The 20,038-nt window shown below is 37.7% G+C and overlaps 1 protein-coding gene across 3 annotated transcripts in view; it reads left to right on the top strand.

Annotated features, from left to right (window-relative positions):
- Positions 1-20,038, top strand: part of INPP5B (inositol polyphosphate-5-phosphatase B) — a 406,727-nt gene that overhangs the window by 115,660 nt on the left and 271,029 nt on the right. For all 3 annotated transcript variants that reach the window (XM_053707160.1, XM_053707161.1, XM_053707162.1), the window contains one exon: positions 11,198-11,350. In XM_053707160.1, the coding sequence (XP_053563135.1) occupies positions 11,198-11,350 (153 nt within the window). The remainder of the gene's footprint in view (positions 1-11,197; positions 11,351-20,038) is intronic.

Consider the following 20,038-nt stretch of genomic DNA (forward strand, 5'->3'; position numbering starts at 1 on the left):
TTTTTAGGGATAGATTACAAGTGACACGCTAAAGAAAGCGCGGGAAGTAATAAGCAAAAATAAAACAGGACCAGGCTAACATTAGCACGCAACTTGATATTACAAGTCTAAGGTACCAGACAAGGGTTAGCGCGGCCGACATCACTCTAGCTCTTCTTATAATTCCAATGGATATTGTGACCACAATAAATAGAGCCATATTACAAGTTGAAAGTTATAGGCTGTGCTAGAATATTTAGCGCAACTCCAGACATGAAGAAAAGTGAAAGGGTTATAAAACCAGTTTCACAAAACATATTAAAATAAAGTATTACACTAATATATACACATTTTTAATGGGGGGGGGGAAATCTGTTTAATATTGGAAAAAATAGTTTTCAAATGGTTAAAAATGGATACAGTATTTGGCAAGTGTTTGACTGGAAAGGCTCCAAAGTATATATTTATGTCTAAATATGTGCATGTGTGTATGTATACATGTCCGTAGATGTGTGTGTGTGTGTGTATATATGTATAAGGGTTATGTTTGATAATAATAAATGTATTTGTAATTTCACGTCAAAGGGATTGTTTTGCGGAGCAATAATTGGAAAAAGTATACCTTTGATAAACTGGGTCCAGGTACAGGGGACCCCAGAATGTGTTTTTTTTTTCTTCCCTCTTTCTCTCTCCCTTCTCTTTTAGTCTTAATAAACTATGTTGTATTGAAAATATGCCACTTAAAATTAAGTTATGCCATTTAAAATTACATCATGGAATGCAGGAGGTTTCCACTCCCCCATTAAAAGGCATACGATAATAACAGACTTAAGAAGGTTAAAGACAGACGTGGCGTTATTACAAGAGACACATTTAATGGATCAGGACCATTTAAAACTACGCAGAGATTGGGTTGGGTCAGTAGTTTTCTCTTCTTATTCTAGGGCAAAAGGGGAGTGGCTATTTTATTTGGTAAACGTCATGAAATAGAGGTTATTAATACTATAATAGATCCAGAAGGGAGATATGTTATAGCTCAAGTTAATATAGAAGGCGGGACTTGGGTTTTCTGCAATATCTACGCTCCAAATGAAAAAACTAAATTTATCCTTACCTGATAAATGGATTTCTTCTATGGTAAGACGAGTCCACGGATTCATCCTTTACTTGTGGGATATTATCCTTCCCTACAGGAAGTGGCAAAGAGCACCACAGCAGAGCTGTCTATATAGCTCCTCCCTTAGCTCCACCCCCCAGTCATTCGACCGAAGGTACAGGAAGAAAAAGGAGAAACTACAAGGTGCAGAGGTGACTGAGTTTAAATTTAAAAAAAATAGTCTGTCTTAAAATGACAGGGTGGGCCGTGGACTCGTCTTACTATAGGAGAAATCAATTTATCAGGTAAGCATAAATTTACTTTTCTTCTATAAAGGTAAGATGAGTCCACGGATTCATCCTTTACTTGTGGGATACAATACCAAAGCTACAGGACACGGATGGACGGGAGGGACAAGACAGATGGTTAAACAGAAGGCACCACTGCTTGAAGAACCTTTCTCCCAAAAATAGCCTTCGAAGAAGCAAAAGTATCAAGTTTGGAAAATTTGGAAAAGGTATGAAGCGAAGTCCAAGTTGCAGCCTTACAAATCTGTTCAACAGAAGCATCATTTTTAAAAGCCCATGTGGAAGCCACCGCTCTAGTAGAGTGAGCTGTAATCCTTTCAGGAGGCTGCTGTCCAGCAGTCTCGTATGCCAAACGGATGATGCTTTTCAGCCAAAAAGAAGAGATAGCCGTAGCTTTTTGACCTCTACGTTTTCCAGAATAGACAACAATCAAAGAAGATGTTTGACGGAAATCTTTGGTCGCTTGCAAGTAAAACTTCTAAGCACGAACCACGTCCAAGTTGTGCAACAGACGCTCATTCTTAGAGGAAGGATTAGGACACAGAGAAGGAACAACAATTTCCTGATTGATATTCCTATTACTAACAACCTTAGGAAGGAATCCAGGTTTGGTACGCAAAACCACCTTATCAGCATGGAAAACAAGATAAGGCGAGTCACATTGCAATGCAGATAGTTCAGAAACTTTTCGAGCCGAAGAGATAGCAACTAAAAACAGAACTTTCCAAGATAGAAGCTTAATATCTATGGAATGCATAGATTCAAACGGAACCCCTTGAAGAACTTTAAGAACTAAATTCAAACTCCATGGCGGAGCAACAGGTTTAAACACAGGCTTCATTCTAACTAAAGCCTGACAGAACGACTGAACCTCTGGAACATCTGCCAGACGCTTGTGCAGTAGAATTGATAAAGCAGATATCTGTCCCTTTAAGGAACTAGCTGATAGCCCCTTCTCCAATCCTTCTTGGAGAAATGACAAAATCCTAGGAATCCTGATCTTACTCCATGAGTAGCCTTTGGATTCGCACCAATAAAGATATTTACGCCATATCTTATGATACATTTTCCTGGCGACAGGCTTTCGAGCTTGAATCAAGGTATCCATGACCGACTCAGAGAAACCCCGCTTGTGTAAAATCAAGCGTTCAATCTCCAAGCAGTCAGCCACAGAGAAACTAGATTTGGATGCTGGAACGGACCTTGAATCAGAAGGTCCTGTCTCAGAGGCAGAGTCCATAGTGGAAGAGATGACATGTCCACCAGGTCTGCATACCAAGTCCTGCGTGGCCACGCAGGTACTATCAAAATCACTGAAGCTCTCTCCTGTTTGATTCTGGCAATCAAACGAGGAAGGAGAGGAAATGGTGGAAACACATAAGCCAGGTTGAACGACCAGGGTACTGCTAGAGCATCTATCAGTACTGCCTGAGTATCCCTTGACCTGGACCCGTAACAAGGAAGTTTGGCGTTCTGACGAGACGCCATCAGATCCAATTCTGGTGTGTCCCATTGCTGAATCAATTGTGCAAACACCTCCGGATGGAGTTCCCACTCCCCCGAATGAAAAGTCTGACGACTTAGAAAATCCGCTTCCCAGTTCTCCACTCCTGGGATATAGATTGCTGATAGATGGCAAGAGTGAGTCTCTGCTCATCGAATTATTTTGGTAACCTCTATCATCGCTAGAGAACTCTTTGTTCCCCCCTGATGCTTGATATATGCTACAGTCGTGATATTGTCCGACTGGAATCTTATGAATCTGTCCAAAGCCAGCTGAGGCCACGCCTGAAGTGCGTTGAATATCGCTCTCAGTTCTAGAATATTTATCGGGAGGAGAGCCTCCTCCTGAGTCCACAAACCCTGAGCTTTCATGGAATTCCAGACTGCACCCCAGCCCAATAGGCTGGCGTCCATTGTCACTATGACCCACACTGGCCTGCGGAAACACATTCCCTGGGACAGATGATCCTGTGACAACCACCAAAGAAGAGAGTGTCTGGTCTCTTGATCCAGATTTATCTGAGGAGACAAATCTGCATAATCCCCATTCAACTGTTTGAGCATGCAAAGTTGCAGTAGTCTGAGATGCAAGCGAGCAAACGGAACTATGTCCATTGCCGCTACCATTAGTCCGATTTCCTCCATACACTGAGCCACTGACGGCCGAGGAATGGAATGAAGAGCTCGGCAGGTGGTTAAAATCTTTGATTTCCTGACCTCCGTCAAAAAAATTTCATGTCCACCGAATCTATCAGAGTTCCCAGAAATGGGACTCTTGTGAGAGGAATAAGTGAACTCTTATTTACGTTCACCTTCCACCCGTGAGATCTTAAAAACAGGATGTCTGTGTGAGACTTGGCTAGTTGGTAAGTCAACGCCTGAATTAAGATATCGTCCAGATAAGGTGCCACTGCTATGCCCCGCGGCCTTAGAACCGCCAGAAGGGACCCTAGCACCTTTGTGAAAATTCTGGGAGCTGTGGCCAACCCGAAGGGAAGAGCCACAAATTGGTAATGCTTGTCCAGAAAGGCGAACCTGAGGAACTGGTGATGATCTTTGTGGATAGGAATGTGTAGATACGCATCCTTTAAGTCCACGGTGGTATCTTATATATATGAATATTGACCCTCCTGGATCATTGGCAAAATAGTCTGAATGGTCTCCATCTTGAAGGATGGGACTCTGAGGAATTTGTTTAGGATCTTGAGATCCAAAATTGGTCTGAAAGTTACCTCCTTTTTGGGAACCACAAACAGATTGGAGTAGAACCCTTATCCCTGTTCTGTTTCCAGAACTGGGCAGATCACTCACATGGAATATAGGTCTTCTACACAGCATAAGAACGCCTCTCTATTTTTCTAGTTTACAGACAATTGAGAAAGATGGAATCTCCCCCTTGGGGGAGAATCTTTGAAATCTAGAAGATACTCCTGGGTTACTATTTCTAAAGCCCAGGAGTCCTGAACGTCTCTTGCCCAAGCCTGAGCGAAGAGAGAAAGTCTGCCCCCTACTAGATCCGGTCCCGGATCGGGGGCTACCCCTTCATGCTGTCTTGGTGGCAGCAGCGGGCTTCTTGGCTTGTTTACCCTTGTTCCAAGTCTGGTTAGGTCTCCAGACTGACTTGGATTGAGCATTCCAAGATTCCCCTCTTGCTTTGCGGCAGGGGAAGAGGAACCACCTTTGAAGTTTCGAAAGGAACGAAAATTATTTTGTTTGGACCTCATCTTATTCGTCTTATCTTGAGGAAGGGCATGGCCTTTCCCTCCAGTGATGTCCGAAATGATCTCTTTCAGTTCAGGCCAGAATAGGGTCTTACCCTTGAAAGGGATGGCTAAAATCTTAGCTTTTGATGACACATCAGCAGACCAGGACTTAAGCCATAACGCTCTACGCACTAAAATGGCAAAACCTGAATTCTTCACCTCTAATTTAGCCAATTGAAAAGCGGCATCTGTAATGAAAGAATTAGCAAGCTTGAGAGCCCTAATTCTATCCAGAATATCCTCTAATGGAGTCTCAACCTGAAGAGTCTCTTCCAGAGCCTCGAACCAAAAGGACGCTGCAGTAGTTACAGGAACGATGCACGCTATAGGTTGGAGAAGAAAACCTTGATGAACAAATATTTTCTTCAGGAGACCCTCTGATTTTTTATCCATAGGATCTTTGAAAGCACAACTGTCCTCAATAGGTATAGTTGTACGCTTAGCCAGGGTAGAAATAGCTCCCTCCACCTTAGGGACCGCCTGCCACGAGTCCCGCACGGCGTCTGATATGGGAAACATTTTCTTAAAAGTAGGAGGGGGAGCGAACGGAATACCTGGTCTATCCCACTCCTTAGTAACAATTTCCGAAATCCTCTTAGGGACCGGAAAAACATCAGTGTAGGCAGGAACCTCTAGGAATCTGTCCATTTTACACAATTTCTCTGGAACTACAATAGGGTCACAATCATCCAGAGTCACTAAAACCTCCCTGAGCAATAAGCGGAGGTGTTCTAGTTTAAATTTAAAAGCCGTCATATCTGAATCTGTTTGAGGGAACATATTTCCCAAATCAGAAATATCTCCCTCAGCCAGCAAATCCCTCACATCAGAACATTGTGAGGGCACATCAGATATAGCTAATAAAGCATCAGAGGGCTCAGCGTTTGTTCTCACACCAGACCTGCTGCGCTTCCCCTGCAACCCAGGCAGCTTAGATAAAACCTCTGTGAGGGTAGTATTCATAACTGCGGCCATATCTTGCAGGGTAAAGGAATTAGACGCACTAGAAGTACTTAGCGTCGCTTGTGCGGGCATTAACGGTTGTGACACTTGGGGAGATTTAGATGGCATAACCTGATTCTCTTCTGACTGAGAATCATCCTGTGACATACTTTTAGTAGGTAAAATATGTTCTTTACAATTTATTGACCTTTCAGTGCATGAGGGACACATTCTAAGTGGAGGTTCCACAATGGCTTCTAAACATATTGAACATTGACTTTCCTCAATGTCAGACATGTTGAACAGGCTAGTAATGACTACAAATAAGCATGAAAACACTTTATTTAGTGAAAAAAATAACAATCTTAAAAAACGGTTCTGCAAAACAGTCTAAACATGCACCAAACTTTTCAAAATTTTGTATGTAGACACACTGTAAGTAAAGATTGCACCACAAAATATTTTTACAATTAACCCCTTAATTTCCAAACCGGATCGAAAATAGGCCCAGATCCGGAATAAAAACCCTCAGCACCTTGCCACAGCCCTGCTGTGGCCCTACCTGCCCTCAGGGATCGAAAGTGTGGGGTAAAAGCTTCGATTTGGCCCAAAACATACACTAGGACCCTCAGGAGTTAGAGCCTGCTGCCAAAACTAACTGCGCATCTAAGGCGCGAAAATAGGCCCCGCCCATCTCACTCGATGTTTCTTAGCTTTAAAGAACCGCACCAGAGCGGTTATAACTAGCCATGTGGGTTCTAAGACCCGAAAATTAAGCCATGTGTACCCTAATAAAGTTGCCCAAAATGTTTATTGCCCACAAAAACGTTAAAGCACTCCCAAACAAAAACAAAAAAACGTTTTCTCACAAACATTTTACATTGTCAACCATATTTGTAATTGGCCCCATATGTAAGCTAAGTAATGCCCTTCTATTAGCTCTAGGATTACTGCTTACCCTTACCCTCCTGGGTATAATGTCAGCCTTTCTGAAATACACAGTCTCTCCAGAAAAAATATGACTGAACATACCTCATTGCTGCATAGCATGAAACCGTTCCTCACACTGAAGTTTCCTGTACTCCTCAGCCTCTGTGGGAACAGCAATGGACCTTAGTTTATCATCTATCTGCTGCCTGAGAGTAAATAGTACAAACCGGTACCATTTAAAATAACAAACTCTTGCTTGAAGAAATTAAAAAACTAATATTTTATCACCTCTTTCACTTTACCCTTCCTAGTACTTAGAGTAGGCAAAGAGAATGACTGGGGGTGGAGCTAAGGGAGGAGCTATATAGACAGCTCTGCTGTGGTGCTCTTTTCCACTTCCTATAGGGAAGGATAATATCCCACAAGTAAAGGATGAATCCGTGGACTCGTCTTACCTTTATAGAAGAAATCCAATAGATTCTGGACTAAACTAATTCAGACGTTGCTTCCATTTCAAGATAAGAATTTGATCATGGGGGGAGACTTTAATTTAGCCCCCGACTCGATATGGGACAGGTTCAGATTAGAACAGGGGATTAAGCAATACTCTCAGAATAGACCTTTGGGTAAATTTGAGGAAAAGATTTTTAAAAAATTAAGTCCCTACAATTAATGGATATTTGGAGATTACGTAATCCAGACGGTAGGGATTATACTTGCGTCTCAAAAGCTAAACATACCCTTTCAGGAATAGATTTATTTCTACTTTCTAATTCACTTATTCCTAGGGTTTTAGAGAGTAAAATACATAAAATAATAGTTTCGGCTCATGCACCGATAGAAATTTCCTTTCAAGATAAGGAGAAATGCAGAAATGGGAACACATTTAGATTCCCCAATTACTTATATAAATCATTTCCAAAATTATGTGATACAGTCATGGAATGACTATGTGACAGATAATCAATTACATTTAGATAATCCAGAGTTATTCTGGGAAACAGCTAAGGTAGTGGTAGTAGGTAATATGATTTCATTTGATGCAAAGTTGCATAGAAAAAGGCTAGATTGAAGCCGCAAAAATTGCAAGAGGAATTAGCCAGGGTATATCATGATTATTGTAATAAACCTTCGATAATGACACATGAGAAATATTGGATGTGTAAAGGGGAACTAGATGCTTACTTAACAGAACAATCAACACAGTCACAAGTAAAAAGCAATAGTAGATATTATAGATGGGGAAATAGGTCTGGTAAACTTTTCGCTTCTTTAATTACGGCAAGAGTAGCTCGTAAGCACATAGCTGCAATTAAATATAAGGGTATTATATATAAGACCACAGAGGATATCGTAAAGGCTTTTGCTAGGTATTTCTCCGAATTATATACTAAGCAAAGTATGAGTGCGTCGCCCTTAATAGAGAAGTTCTGGGAAAATATTAAACTCCCTAAAATCTCAGAGGAACAATTAGAAAATTTAAATGCTCCCATTACAACACAAGAAATTGACAAAATAGTCTCCTCATTAGCAAATGGAAAAGCGCCGGGTCCGGATGGTCTACCGATTGAATGGTATAAAATACTTAAAACGCAGATAACTCCTTTGTTGAGCAGACTTTTTAATGGATACTTTCAAGGAAGTAAGATACCATCACAGTTTTTTTCAAGTGCTTATATCTCTTTAATTTTAAATTAAAAAAAAGAAGACTTCTCAGAATCTTATAGACCAATCTCTCTGCTCAATGCTGATTATAACATTTTAATGAAGATATTAGCAGAGAGTTTAAAAATAATTCTTATAGATCTTATAAATGCGGAACAGACAGGGTTTATGTATGGGAGGACGTCAGTGAAAAAACGTTAGGAGAGTACTTCATGCTATTTCTCATTTTTGGGTAGATTCTAACCAGGAATATACAATGGATATCCAGGAGGCCTTTCTGATGTCTTTGGACGCAGAGAAGGCCTTCGATAGGATAGAATTGGAGCATTTATTTTTTACTTTAGAAAGTTTTGGTTTTAGGGGTCCATTTGTCTCGTTAGCGATAAAACTACGTCTGTCTTATCCTGGAATAAGTATTGGATAAACAAAATTACAATTAGTGTTAAACGCAGATGACGTTACTTTTTATAGAAAATTCGGTGAGATAGGTTCCGATCATATTACAAGTACTAGAAGAGTTTTGGAAACTAGCAGGGTACAAGGTGAATATGGTCAAGTCAGAGATTCTATGGTTAAATAAAAACAAGAAGGAAAATTATAACTTTCCATTTAAAGAAGTAAACCAATCATTGACATATCTGGGTATTCTTTTATCTAACAACTCAAACTTGATCTATAAGTTAAATATTTCTAAACAATGTATAAAAATAAAAGCTATATTAGAAAGCTGGCTTCATCTCCCCCTATCTTTGGCTGGGAAAGTAGACCTTATTAAGATGATAATATTACCGAAATTATTATATCCGCTATTAATGCTCTCACTTCTTACAAAAAGAGATCTGCAAAATCTAAATATTGCAGTTCGGAAATTTCTTTGGAAAGGGAAAAAAGTAAGAATTGCTCTTAAAAAATTATATGCTCCATTTATATATGGAGGTCTAGGTTTGCCTGATTTCAGGCTTTATAATTGGGCTACATTGCTTCGGAATGTTTTAGACTGGCAACACTGGAACAGGCAGTGTTATAGGAAGTTAGTCTCTCCTTCTTGCCTTACAGTCAGGGCAAAGACTTACCAATGAATGAACAGTCAAATATTTTATATAAGGATGCTTTAATAGCTTGGAGATTAGCGCATAAGTATCTGAAACGTACATACCTGTTTTCTATGTATATCCCACTAGTAGGGAATATTAATTTTCCAGCTGGTATAGACATAAGCCCTTTTCATTTTTGGAAAAGGAAGGGGTTAAAAGTCGTTAGGGACTGCTTAGATCCTTTAAATAAAACGATACGGACTTTCCAAGATTTACAAATTAAGTTTGAATTGTCTAGAACTCATTTTTATGCTTACTTACAAGCACGACATTACATCACGAATTTAATAAAAAATGATGCGCAATTTTGGGATATTTCGGCTTTTAATCAAGCACAAATTGAGTTCGAGAAGGCATCTTTTTCTATTACGCGCTTTTATAAATGTCTAAATCATATAAATACTATAGAAGGGATGGATGCATTGGTGGACAAATGGAGCTTGGGTGTTGCAGATAACTTAACACCTATGCAAATTGAAGATAGTTTAAAGTTAGTTAAAAAAGCAACACTTTCTATACCTCTCAGGGAGTCTCAGATGAGGCTATTACATCGAGATTATTTAACCCCGCGTAGGATGATAAAATGGAAAAAGGATTGTACTAATAGATGTACTAAATGTCGAAAGGAAAATGCGGATTTTATGCATCATTTTTACTGTTGCTCAAAGGTTAAGTATTTCTGGTGCAAAGTACAGTACTGGATTAAACAAAAGCTTAAAATAAATATTCACTTGGGGACACGGGAGATATGCCTGTTTCAATGGGAGAATAAATATATTGAAGGTAGATAGCTGATAGTGGTGATCATTTTGCTAGCACGAAAATGTATATTAGAACAGTGGATTACTAAAAAGGCGCCAACAATTTCTCAATTAAAAATTAAAATTATGAGACAGCTCTGGATTGAGCAATGGGATACTAAGTTTGACCAACTAAATAGACTGAAGGGATTTCTTAATAAATGGCAGATATATATAGACACTTGATCAAGAGATACAAAAACTTATATTAATTCCATTTGCGCACTCAGAAATAATTCTGGAGGATAGACTCCGGGGAGAGTGGAACTGTCTGGATGAGAGTAGGATTAGAGACTGAGAGTTGAGGACGAGAGAGGAGGGAACAGTGGATTGGAGGGGTTTTTTTTGGGGGGGGGTTTGTCTCCCCATCCATAGAGTTGAAGAGGTGATTGTTTTTTTTTGTTGTTGTTTTTTTTAGATAAAGTTAATTAAATTAGAATTGTAGAGTCACATATACAAATATTTTTGAAGAATTAAAACACAGAGAAGATGTGTTAGATGAGAGATTATATGCTAATAAAAGGAAAGGTAAAAGTTACTTCTTGCATGGTATTATTATGTTGGGGGTTAATGCAAATCTTGATGTAATTGTACAATGATTTGTTTTTTCTCTGTCTCCATGTATATTGATGGACAAGAGCATATAAACAAAATACTTGTAATTCCCTCGCTAATCCAGCCATGCATTTTTTTTTTTCATTTAAACGCAAATATCGCTTGAGCAAAAAGAAAACAAATGCGCACCACTTGTAATCTGGGCTGTTCTTGTGCTGAATAAACAAACAATTCCTTTTCAGGCTTGCAGAAGCATATCCCTTTCTACTAACGAAACTGTAGGACTTGCCCTTGCAAATTTTTAGTTTAAATGTACATGTAATGTAATTAGTTACATGAATTGAAATCTTGTTTAAAGGCTGCTCATCATGTGCTTGATATAAGTGATATAGTACAGTGTCCCTTTTGCTGTAAATGTTCTATGTTTGTTACAGGATTAATAATAGCAGACGTGTAAGACCGTAAAGTAAACACAGTTTCTATTTTTACAGTGCAGCTTGCACCTTTTGTGCTATGCCAGCTGTGAACAGGAGAAATGAATGCCCTGCTTGTCTCTTTTCAGGAGCACTTCCTGGGCTCTCATCACCACAGTTTCTGTGGCTACGGAAATATTGGCAAAGAAGCCTTCCAAACCTTAACAGTTTCTTTTTAAACATGAACCAAGAGGGCACAGAGCAAAATCACTATTCTGCCGAAGCTAGACATTCTGAATCAGGTATGTTATCAAATCAACACTTAACCTACACTTGAGGGACTGTATTCACTTAGGTAAAACTCTGCAGTTCTTGTTACTCCTATGAGAGCATATTTACTAACATATGCAAGATCTCTCCAGCTGCCATTGATATTGAAGATCTTTTATATAACCAAATGGGGTTCGTGTGTCTGAGTGTTTTGTAGTGTTTTTTGTGTGCATCTGCTTAACTTCACTTTAGCATTATATATGTACTGCTGTGGTATGTATTCATGGCAGGAGAAACTAGTGAGATGATGTAAAAATGCTAGCAGCTTCAGAGTGTGTCTGTCGTACTTTGTTCTATAAAATAGTTTTTAGATTCAGCAATAGGATTCATGTCTTCCGATCTTGGGTCTCCTTACATTTGACATCTATAGCCTAGTACCTTTGTAACATAGCTTGCAACGCTATTATAAGCGGATAGACAAATACAACTGGCAATGATGCAGATAAAGATAAGTAATTGGATGGAAGGAGATAACACAAGTGGGTTGATAGAAATAAAATGTGATTTTGGGGAAATGGGGAAATGAATGGGAGGGGTTTGAGTTTGTGGTGGACAGAGGCATTGATACTATTCATGATGTTGCTAAATTAGATCAGTGGTTAAATTTACAGATTTTGTATAGTGGCTCCATTTTAGTTGCTGTATCATTATTATTTTTATTTAGTTGTAAAGGCCCATGAAATTCCATAGTGCTGGGTACATTATTAAAGATAAAAAAATACACTATGTTACTTTATGGGTGATCACAATAACCCAACAATAATCCTAGACACACTAATATTACTACCTATAGTGTCCCTAACAATGCCCCAGCTAATCACTGTAATTAACCCTAAATGTGACCTCCCCACTGCAATTAACACTATGAGTAACATATATAAAAAGGTGATTGTATTGTTTCTTTACAAATAAATTCAATATGATATGTCTTAAAAAAGAGGGTAATTTTTTTGGGATACATTAACAAATTGTTTATTTAATTAATTAAACCATATAAAACTTTCAATAGATAATTTTGGTCTATAAAGCCAAAGATTCCAAATTCTGCTACTCCAATCCAAAGTTTCAATGTCACAAGACTTTCAATCTGTTACCTAGAAAGTCAAAGGCATAATGCATCCTGTTGTGCAGTATTAGCAAAAAGCTTAGCCCATAGGCCTATAATAAAACTGCCTGCTATTCTAAATAAAGAAGGCAGCTAGGGGCTATGTTTGTTAAAAATAACACACAATGTTATGTATTATTTGTTCCATAGGATGCCGATTGGAAGATTTGTGACTTTGAACCCTTGCATTTAAAGGGACACTCAAGTCAAAATTAAACGTTCATGATTTAGATAGAGCAGGCAATTTTAAACAACTTTCCAATTTACTTTCATTAACAAAATGTGCACAGTCTTTTTATATTTACACTTTTTGAGTCACCAGCTTCTACTGAGCATGTGCAAGAATTCACAGAATATATGTATATGCATAGCTGATGGCGGTCACATAAATATTATGTGCCCTAGAGTGCTAAAGACATGTGTACACTCATAAAGCTCCTGTTAGCCTACCTATAAAGCGCTGTATGTGCATCATGAACATTTTATTTTCACTTCATTATCCCTTTAACAGTGGGTGGATTAATGGTAATTCCCTAGAGAGAGAGAGAGAGGCTAGTATATGTATACACTGTGATCTTGTGCACACGCTCAGTAGGAACTGGTGCCTCAGATAGTGTGTATATAAAAAGATTGTGCACAATTTGATCATGGAAGTACATTGGAAAGCCTCTAAAACTGCATGTTCTATCTGAAGCAGGAAAGTTTAATCTTATACTATATTTCCCAATCTTGCAACAATTTGTTGGACAGTCCTGATCTTAGAGCTTTATTCTTTTGTAGATTTGGACTCTATTTCCTGTTTTTATAATTAATTAATATTATTATGAGTATTATTATTAATAATAATAATCATACTTAGTAGTATAATCATTATTATAGTAGTACAAGTAGCAGTAGTGGTAGCATTAGACATTTAAATATATATTTATCTGGTATACATTGTTGCTAAAAAATAAATACACCACATGACTGTTGATGTTTTCAGTGGAGAACGGAGATTAACAAACATAAAAGGAATTCTATTCAGATATTGAAGGTAAACACACAAATCTGCAATTTACAAAAAAAGAAACAATATTTGGAAGAAATCTGCAAACACAGCTGTTCAACTACAACTGCTACATAAATGTCTTCTCTCTCATCACATGAGCGTAATTGTTCCATGAGGAAAAATTCAGGCAAAACATGCCCCATATTATTTTAAGTGTTAACCCTTTTCAATTGTGCCACCAACAGTTGTGTTATGTTAGGAACACACACACACACACACACACATATATATATATATATATATATATATATATATATATATATATATATATATGTGTGTGTGTGTATGTATATATATATATGTGTGTGTGTGTGTGTGTGTTTGTGTATGTGTATATATGTACACACCATATAGTGATGGGAAAATCTCACAATAGATACTAGTCTACAAGGAGACAGTTACTAGTCCATTCAGTGTTAAAAATAGTAAAGATAAGAAACGAGTCACATTTTTTACCTTATCTTTTTACAGCAACTTCTTAAATCTTAGCAGCCAGTCCATTTTAGGTTCAGCACTATGGAAAGTGCTTGCTTATTGGAGGCTTAAATTTACCCACCAATAAGCAAGCATAACCTAGGTTCTCAACCAAAAATGGGCCAGCTCCTATGCATCACATTCCTACTTTTTAACTAAAGATAGCAAGAGAAAGAAGAAAATTTGATAATAGGAGTAAATTAGAAAGTTGCTTAAAATTGCATGCTCTATCTGAATCATGAAAGAAAAATATTGGGTTTAGTGTCCTTTTAAGCATTTACACATCCGGATAAACAGTCAACAAATCCATTGAAGCAGATAAATGATGCAGGCTTACTAGAGATCAGCTTGCCTGCTTGTTGTCTCCTCCGCTCATGCAAAGTTGCTCTGCAAACTCTGGTATATCCAGGTTAGGGGGTCATTTGTTCCGTGTCCAATCGTCACTGGAGAGCCCTGTGGGAAAGTCCAATGGCAAACCAAGAAAGTAGAAATCTAGACCGGCTCCTCCAAGTAAAAGACGTTTTATTGGCAAAGTTAACCCTTTCATGATAGGGTCATAATGTCTACATCGGAACAACGTTCTGATGTAGACAAATTGAAATCCTGCTATCGTGCACGTGATCGCGAGATTTCAATTATGGCTATGACGTTGTATTTTGTCCTAATGACGCTAAAGCCCAGCGCCCTTTGGACGGAATACACCATAACAGCGGTAAAAGGTTAAAAACAGAAAGTAAACACAACACACTAAGGCCTATTCTTAACAGTGTGGTGTGCTTACTTTCTGTTTTTAACCAATAAATCGTCTTTTACTTGGAGGAGCCAGTCTGGATTTCTACTTTCTTGGTTTAACATATATATACACACACACACATATATATATATATATATATATATATATATATCACATCACATGTAAAATGTTTTATAATGTTTGAGAAGATCTGTAAAAACCAAACAGTGATGGAGAAGGATTGGCTAAAAACAATTCAGAATTACAGTAGGTTCAGCAAAAGGAATCACTGCACATTTTTCAAACAGAAGCAGACTTTGGCCTAGTTTTCATTAAGGTGGTAAAGTTTGGAAGCTGGTGGTAAAAACATTTATTTCATTTAAAGCAGCGGTAGCCAACCAGTGATTCATGGACCACTGGTGGTCCACTAGAAGATGTTGGTGGTCCTTGACACCATCAAGCAGGAGTTAATCTCCTCTGATGGTATCACCCCCATTGCGCCGCAACTCCCTACAGTGCCTGGCTGGAGATCAGTGAAAACCGACGGAGGAGGAGTTAAATTACAATCTCCCTATGCACGTTGCGTAGTACTGCGCAACTTGCGTAGCTAGATTGTATTTTTAACTCCTCCCTCCAGGCACGCTGCTCAGAGGAAGATGCTTCAATTTTAAAGCCAGCAGAGGTTGATATAGTCTTGGCTTGAAATAGTGGAATTAAAGTATATAAAAAAAGAAAACATTTTTTTCCTCATATTTCATTTATTTTCTTCCCTTTACCTGTCTCTTTGTAGTAGTTTTCCTAATTCTTTCAGATGGACTTACATCACTGTTTGACTTCCTCCCCTCCATCTTCTTTTTTTTAATTAAATATTAATTATTTTTCATTCTAATAATTTTCCCACGCACAAAGCCATTCCACCTGAATTCCAGTAATTGCCAACCAGCAGATCAGCCATATCCCACCAGTATTATAGTAATTGCCAGTAACATCAGTCGTGGTTAGCTCACATCTGATATAAACTTAATTTATGACTACAATGTCTGTTCATGATCATAAATATTTTTGAAAATTCCTAACTGGGGAGGTAACTTGGAAGTCTTGTGGTCCTTTTAAACATAATTCTTTTTTCTACACTTTCTGCCTCTGTTTTTTGCCAGCTCAAAAGTTGGCACTCACCCTTCATCTATCAATTGGAAGTACTCTCTCAGTTCTGTCATTCAGTTAGTTAATTCCAAAAAATAATTCTTAAAAATGTGTAAATATATGCATAATGTAAACTTAGCTATGGTTATACTAGTTATGTACAGTATGTGTGTGTGTATGTATATGTGTATATATATATATATATATATATATATATATATATATATATACACATACACACACACATACACAGTTGTGCTCATAAGTTTACATACCCTGACAGAATTTATGATTACTTGGTCATTTTTCAGAGAATATGAATGATAACACAAAAAAGTTTCTTTCACTCAAGGTTAGTGTTTGGCTGGAGCCATTTATTATCAATCAACTGTGTTTACTCTTTTTAAATCATAATGACAACAGAAACTACCCAAATGACCCTGATCAAAAGTTTACATACCCTGGTTATTTTGGCCTGATAACATGCACACAAGTTGACACAAAGGGGTTTGAATGTCTATTAAAGGTAACCATCATAACCTGTGATCTGTTTGTTCGTAATTAGTGTGTGTGTATAAAAGGTCAATGAGTTTCTGGACTCCTGACAGATCCTTGCATCTTTCATCCAGTGCTGCACTGACGTTTCTGGATTCTGAGTCATGGGAAAAGCAAAAGAATTGTAAAAGGATCTGTGGGAAAATGTAGTTGAACTGTATAAAACAGGAAAGGGTTATAAAGAGATATCCAAGGAATTGAGAATGGCAATCAGCAGTGTTCAAACTCTAATCAAGAAATGAAAAATGAGGGGTTCTGTTGAAACCAAACCACGGTCAGGTAGACCAACTAAAATTTCAGCCACAACTGCTAGGAAAATTGTTGGGGGTGCAAAGAAAACCCCACAAATAACTTCACGTGAAATACAGGAATCTCTGAAAACATGTGGTGTGGCTGTTTCAAGCTGCACAATAAGGAGGCACTTGAAGAAAGATGGGCTGCATGGTCGAGTCGCCAGAAGAAAGCCATTACTACGCAAATGCCACAAAGTATCCCACTTACAATACGCCAAACAGCACAGAGACAAGCCTCAAACCTTCTGGCACAAAGTCATTTGGAGAGATGAGACCAAAATTTAGCTTTTTGGCCAAAACCATAAACGCTATATTTGGAGAGGAGTCAACAAGGCCTATGATGAAAGGTACACCATTTCTACTGTGAAACACGGAGGTGGATGCACGGGAAATTTGGTCAGAATTGATGGCAAGATGAATGCAGTATGTTATCAAAAAATACTGAAGGAAAATTTGCATTCATCAGCCCGGAAGCTGTGCATGGGACGTACTTGGACATTCCAACATGACAATGATCCTAAACACAAGGCCAAATCGACCTGTCATTGGCTACAGCAGAATAAAGTGAAGATTCTGGAGTGGCCATCTCAGTCTCCTGACCTCAATATCCTTGAGCCACTCTGGGGAGATCTCAAATGTGCAGTTCATGCAAGACAGCCCAAGAATTTACAGGAACTGGAGGCTTTTTGCCAGGAAGAATGGGCAGCTTTACGATCTGAGAAGAAAAAAAGGGCCTCGTCCACAAATACCACAAAATACTTCAAGCTGTCATTGATGTTAAAGAAGGGAATACACGGTATTAAAAATGGGGGTATGTAAACTTTTGTTCAGGGTCATTTGTCTACTGTGTGTGTGGGTACTTATCAAAGATATAGCCTCTCCTTTTTTTTGTAATCATTCCCACAAGATTTTGATAGGCCTATAACAGAGTTTGTCCCTGATTGGTTATTTGGGAGATGCCTCCCTGATTATCTTATTTGGTTTGCATACGTTTGAAACAGTCAACTCGTTTGGCTGTCATACCAGTTTTAATCCATGAGGGGGCAGCAGATAACTAGAAATGCAGTCTCACTATCAATACTGCTACAGTAAATACAGTTCTTATATATATTTTTATCAAATGCCTATTTCTTTCATGTAATTAGCAAGAGTCCATGAGCTAATGACGTATGGGATATACATTCCTACCAGGAGGGGCAAAGTTTCCCAAACCTCAAAATGCCTATAAATACACCCCTCACCACACCCACAAATCAGTTTTACAAACTTTGCCTCCCATGGAGGTGGTGAAGTAAGTTTGTGCTAGATTCTACGTTGATATGCGCTCCGCAGCAGGTTGGAGCCCGATTTTCCTCTCAGCGTGCAGTGAATGTCAGAGGGATGTGAAGAGAGTATTGCCTATTTGAATTCAATGATCTCCTTCTACGGGGTCTATTTCATAGGCTCTCTGTTATCGGTCGTAGAGATTCATCTCTTACCTCCCTTTTCAGATCGACGATATACTCTTATATATACCATTACCTCTACTGATTCTCGTTTCAGTACTGGTTTGGCTTTCTACTACATGTAGATGAGTGTCCTGGGGTAAGTAAGTCTTATTTTCTGTGGCACTCTAAGCTATGGTTGGGCACTTTTATATAAAAGTTCTAAATATATGTGTTTAAACATTTATTTGCCTTGATTCAGTCAGTTCAGTCAGTTTCATATTTGGGATAATGCATATGAATAAATCAATTTTTTCTTACCTTAAAAATTTGACTTTTTTCCTGTGGGCTGTTAGGCTCGCGGGGGCTGAAAATGCTTCATTTTATTACGTCATTCTTGGCGCGGACTTTCTTGGCGCAAAAATTTTCTTGTCATTTCCGGTGTCATACGTGTCGCCGGAAGTTGCGTCATTTTTTTGATGTTTTTGCGCCAAAAAATGTCAGCGTTACCGGATGTGGCGCCAAAAAGCATTTAGGCACCAAATAATGTGGGCGGCTTTTTTGGCGCTAAAAAATTTGAGCGTCATTGTTGTCTCCACAATATTTAAGTCTCATTATTTATTGCTTCTGGTTGCTAGAAGCTTGTTCATTGGCATTTTTTTCCCATTCCTGAAACTGTCATTTAAGGAATTTGATCAATTTTGCTTTATATGTTGTTTTTTCTATTACATATTGCAAGATGTCTCAGATTGACCCTGAATCAGAAGCCACTTCTGGAAAAACGCTTAACTGAGTTTCAGTTCTACCAAAGCTAAGTTCATTTATTTTAAATGTTATAAATGTTTATCTTTAGCTATGGTTTGTAATAAGTTATTATGATATACTTTTACATGCGGAATCCATTAGTATTTATGCTTTATATATTTCCATTCTTACAAGAAATATTTAGAAGATTTATAAGAAAATTTTTTCTGATTCTATTTTAAAGGCTTTGTCTGACTTCGTGCCTTCTAATAAAAAATTTTAGGTCTTTTTCACTTCTTTTTTAATTATTGAAGTTTCAAATGACCAACAACATACTGATTTATCCTTCTCTGATGATGTTTTTTTCTCTTTCAGAAATTTTCTTCATCAGATATTGACACTAACAAATCTACTTTTTTATTATTTTTCTATTATTAAAGTACATTTGTTCTTTGTTGAAAAGGTGTTGATTATTTTGGATATTAAGGTAACTAGTTCTTTAAGACTAGCTGACACTATTTCTGCCTATTTATTTCTTCTGTGTTTTCAGAGGTTTTCTTTCCAATTCCCCATACTAGGGAATGGAATAGACTGAGAATTTTCTTTTATTACTTTGTCAAAGGTTTTAAACTATATTCTTTGCCAGCAGTTAAATTCAATTTGGAGGGTTCTCCAATTTATTGGGGCTATCTCTAATTCTACTAATTATGCTATTGTTTCTATAGCAAAATAGTATTTATTTTCCTTTAGATAGTTGTATCTTATTTATGGAAAATTATTTAGTTTCAGGTACTTTTCTTGGTCCTGTGATTTATTTGGATATTGCAATTGCTTCATTTTCTCTGTTTACTTTAAGATCAAGTATCAGATTATGATTTATTTTAGCATTGTTAAAGGGACAACATTTACTAGACTAGGTGCTGTTGCATTTGTCTTGTTGTTTTGCATTTATTGATTATGCAAGTCCACTGTATTGGCTGGTCCTTTAAACTGGACTATCATGCTAATAATTTCATTTGTGTCTTCATTTTATTGAATATTTTCGCAAATGAGGGTTAATCTATGTCTTTAGCTTTTTTAGCTAGAAGAATTTTGTGATTTTTAAAAAAAAAAAAAAAAAATCCATATTTCTTTTGTT

The sequence above is a fragment of the Bombina bombina genome, chromosome 3 (genome assembly GCF_027579735.1).
Source record: "Bombina bombina isolate aBomBom1 chromosome 3, aBomBom1.pri, whole genome shotgun sequence".
Taxonomy (NCBI): domain Eukaryota; kingdom Metazoa; phylum Chordata; class Amphibia; order Anura; family Bombinatoridae; genus Bombina; species Bombina bombina.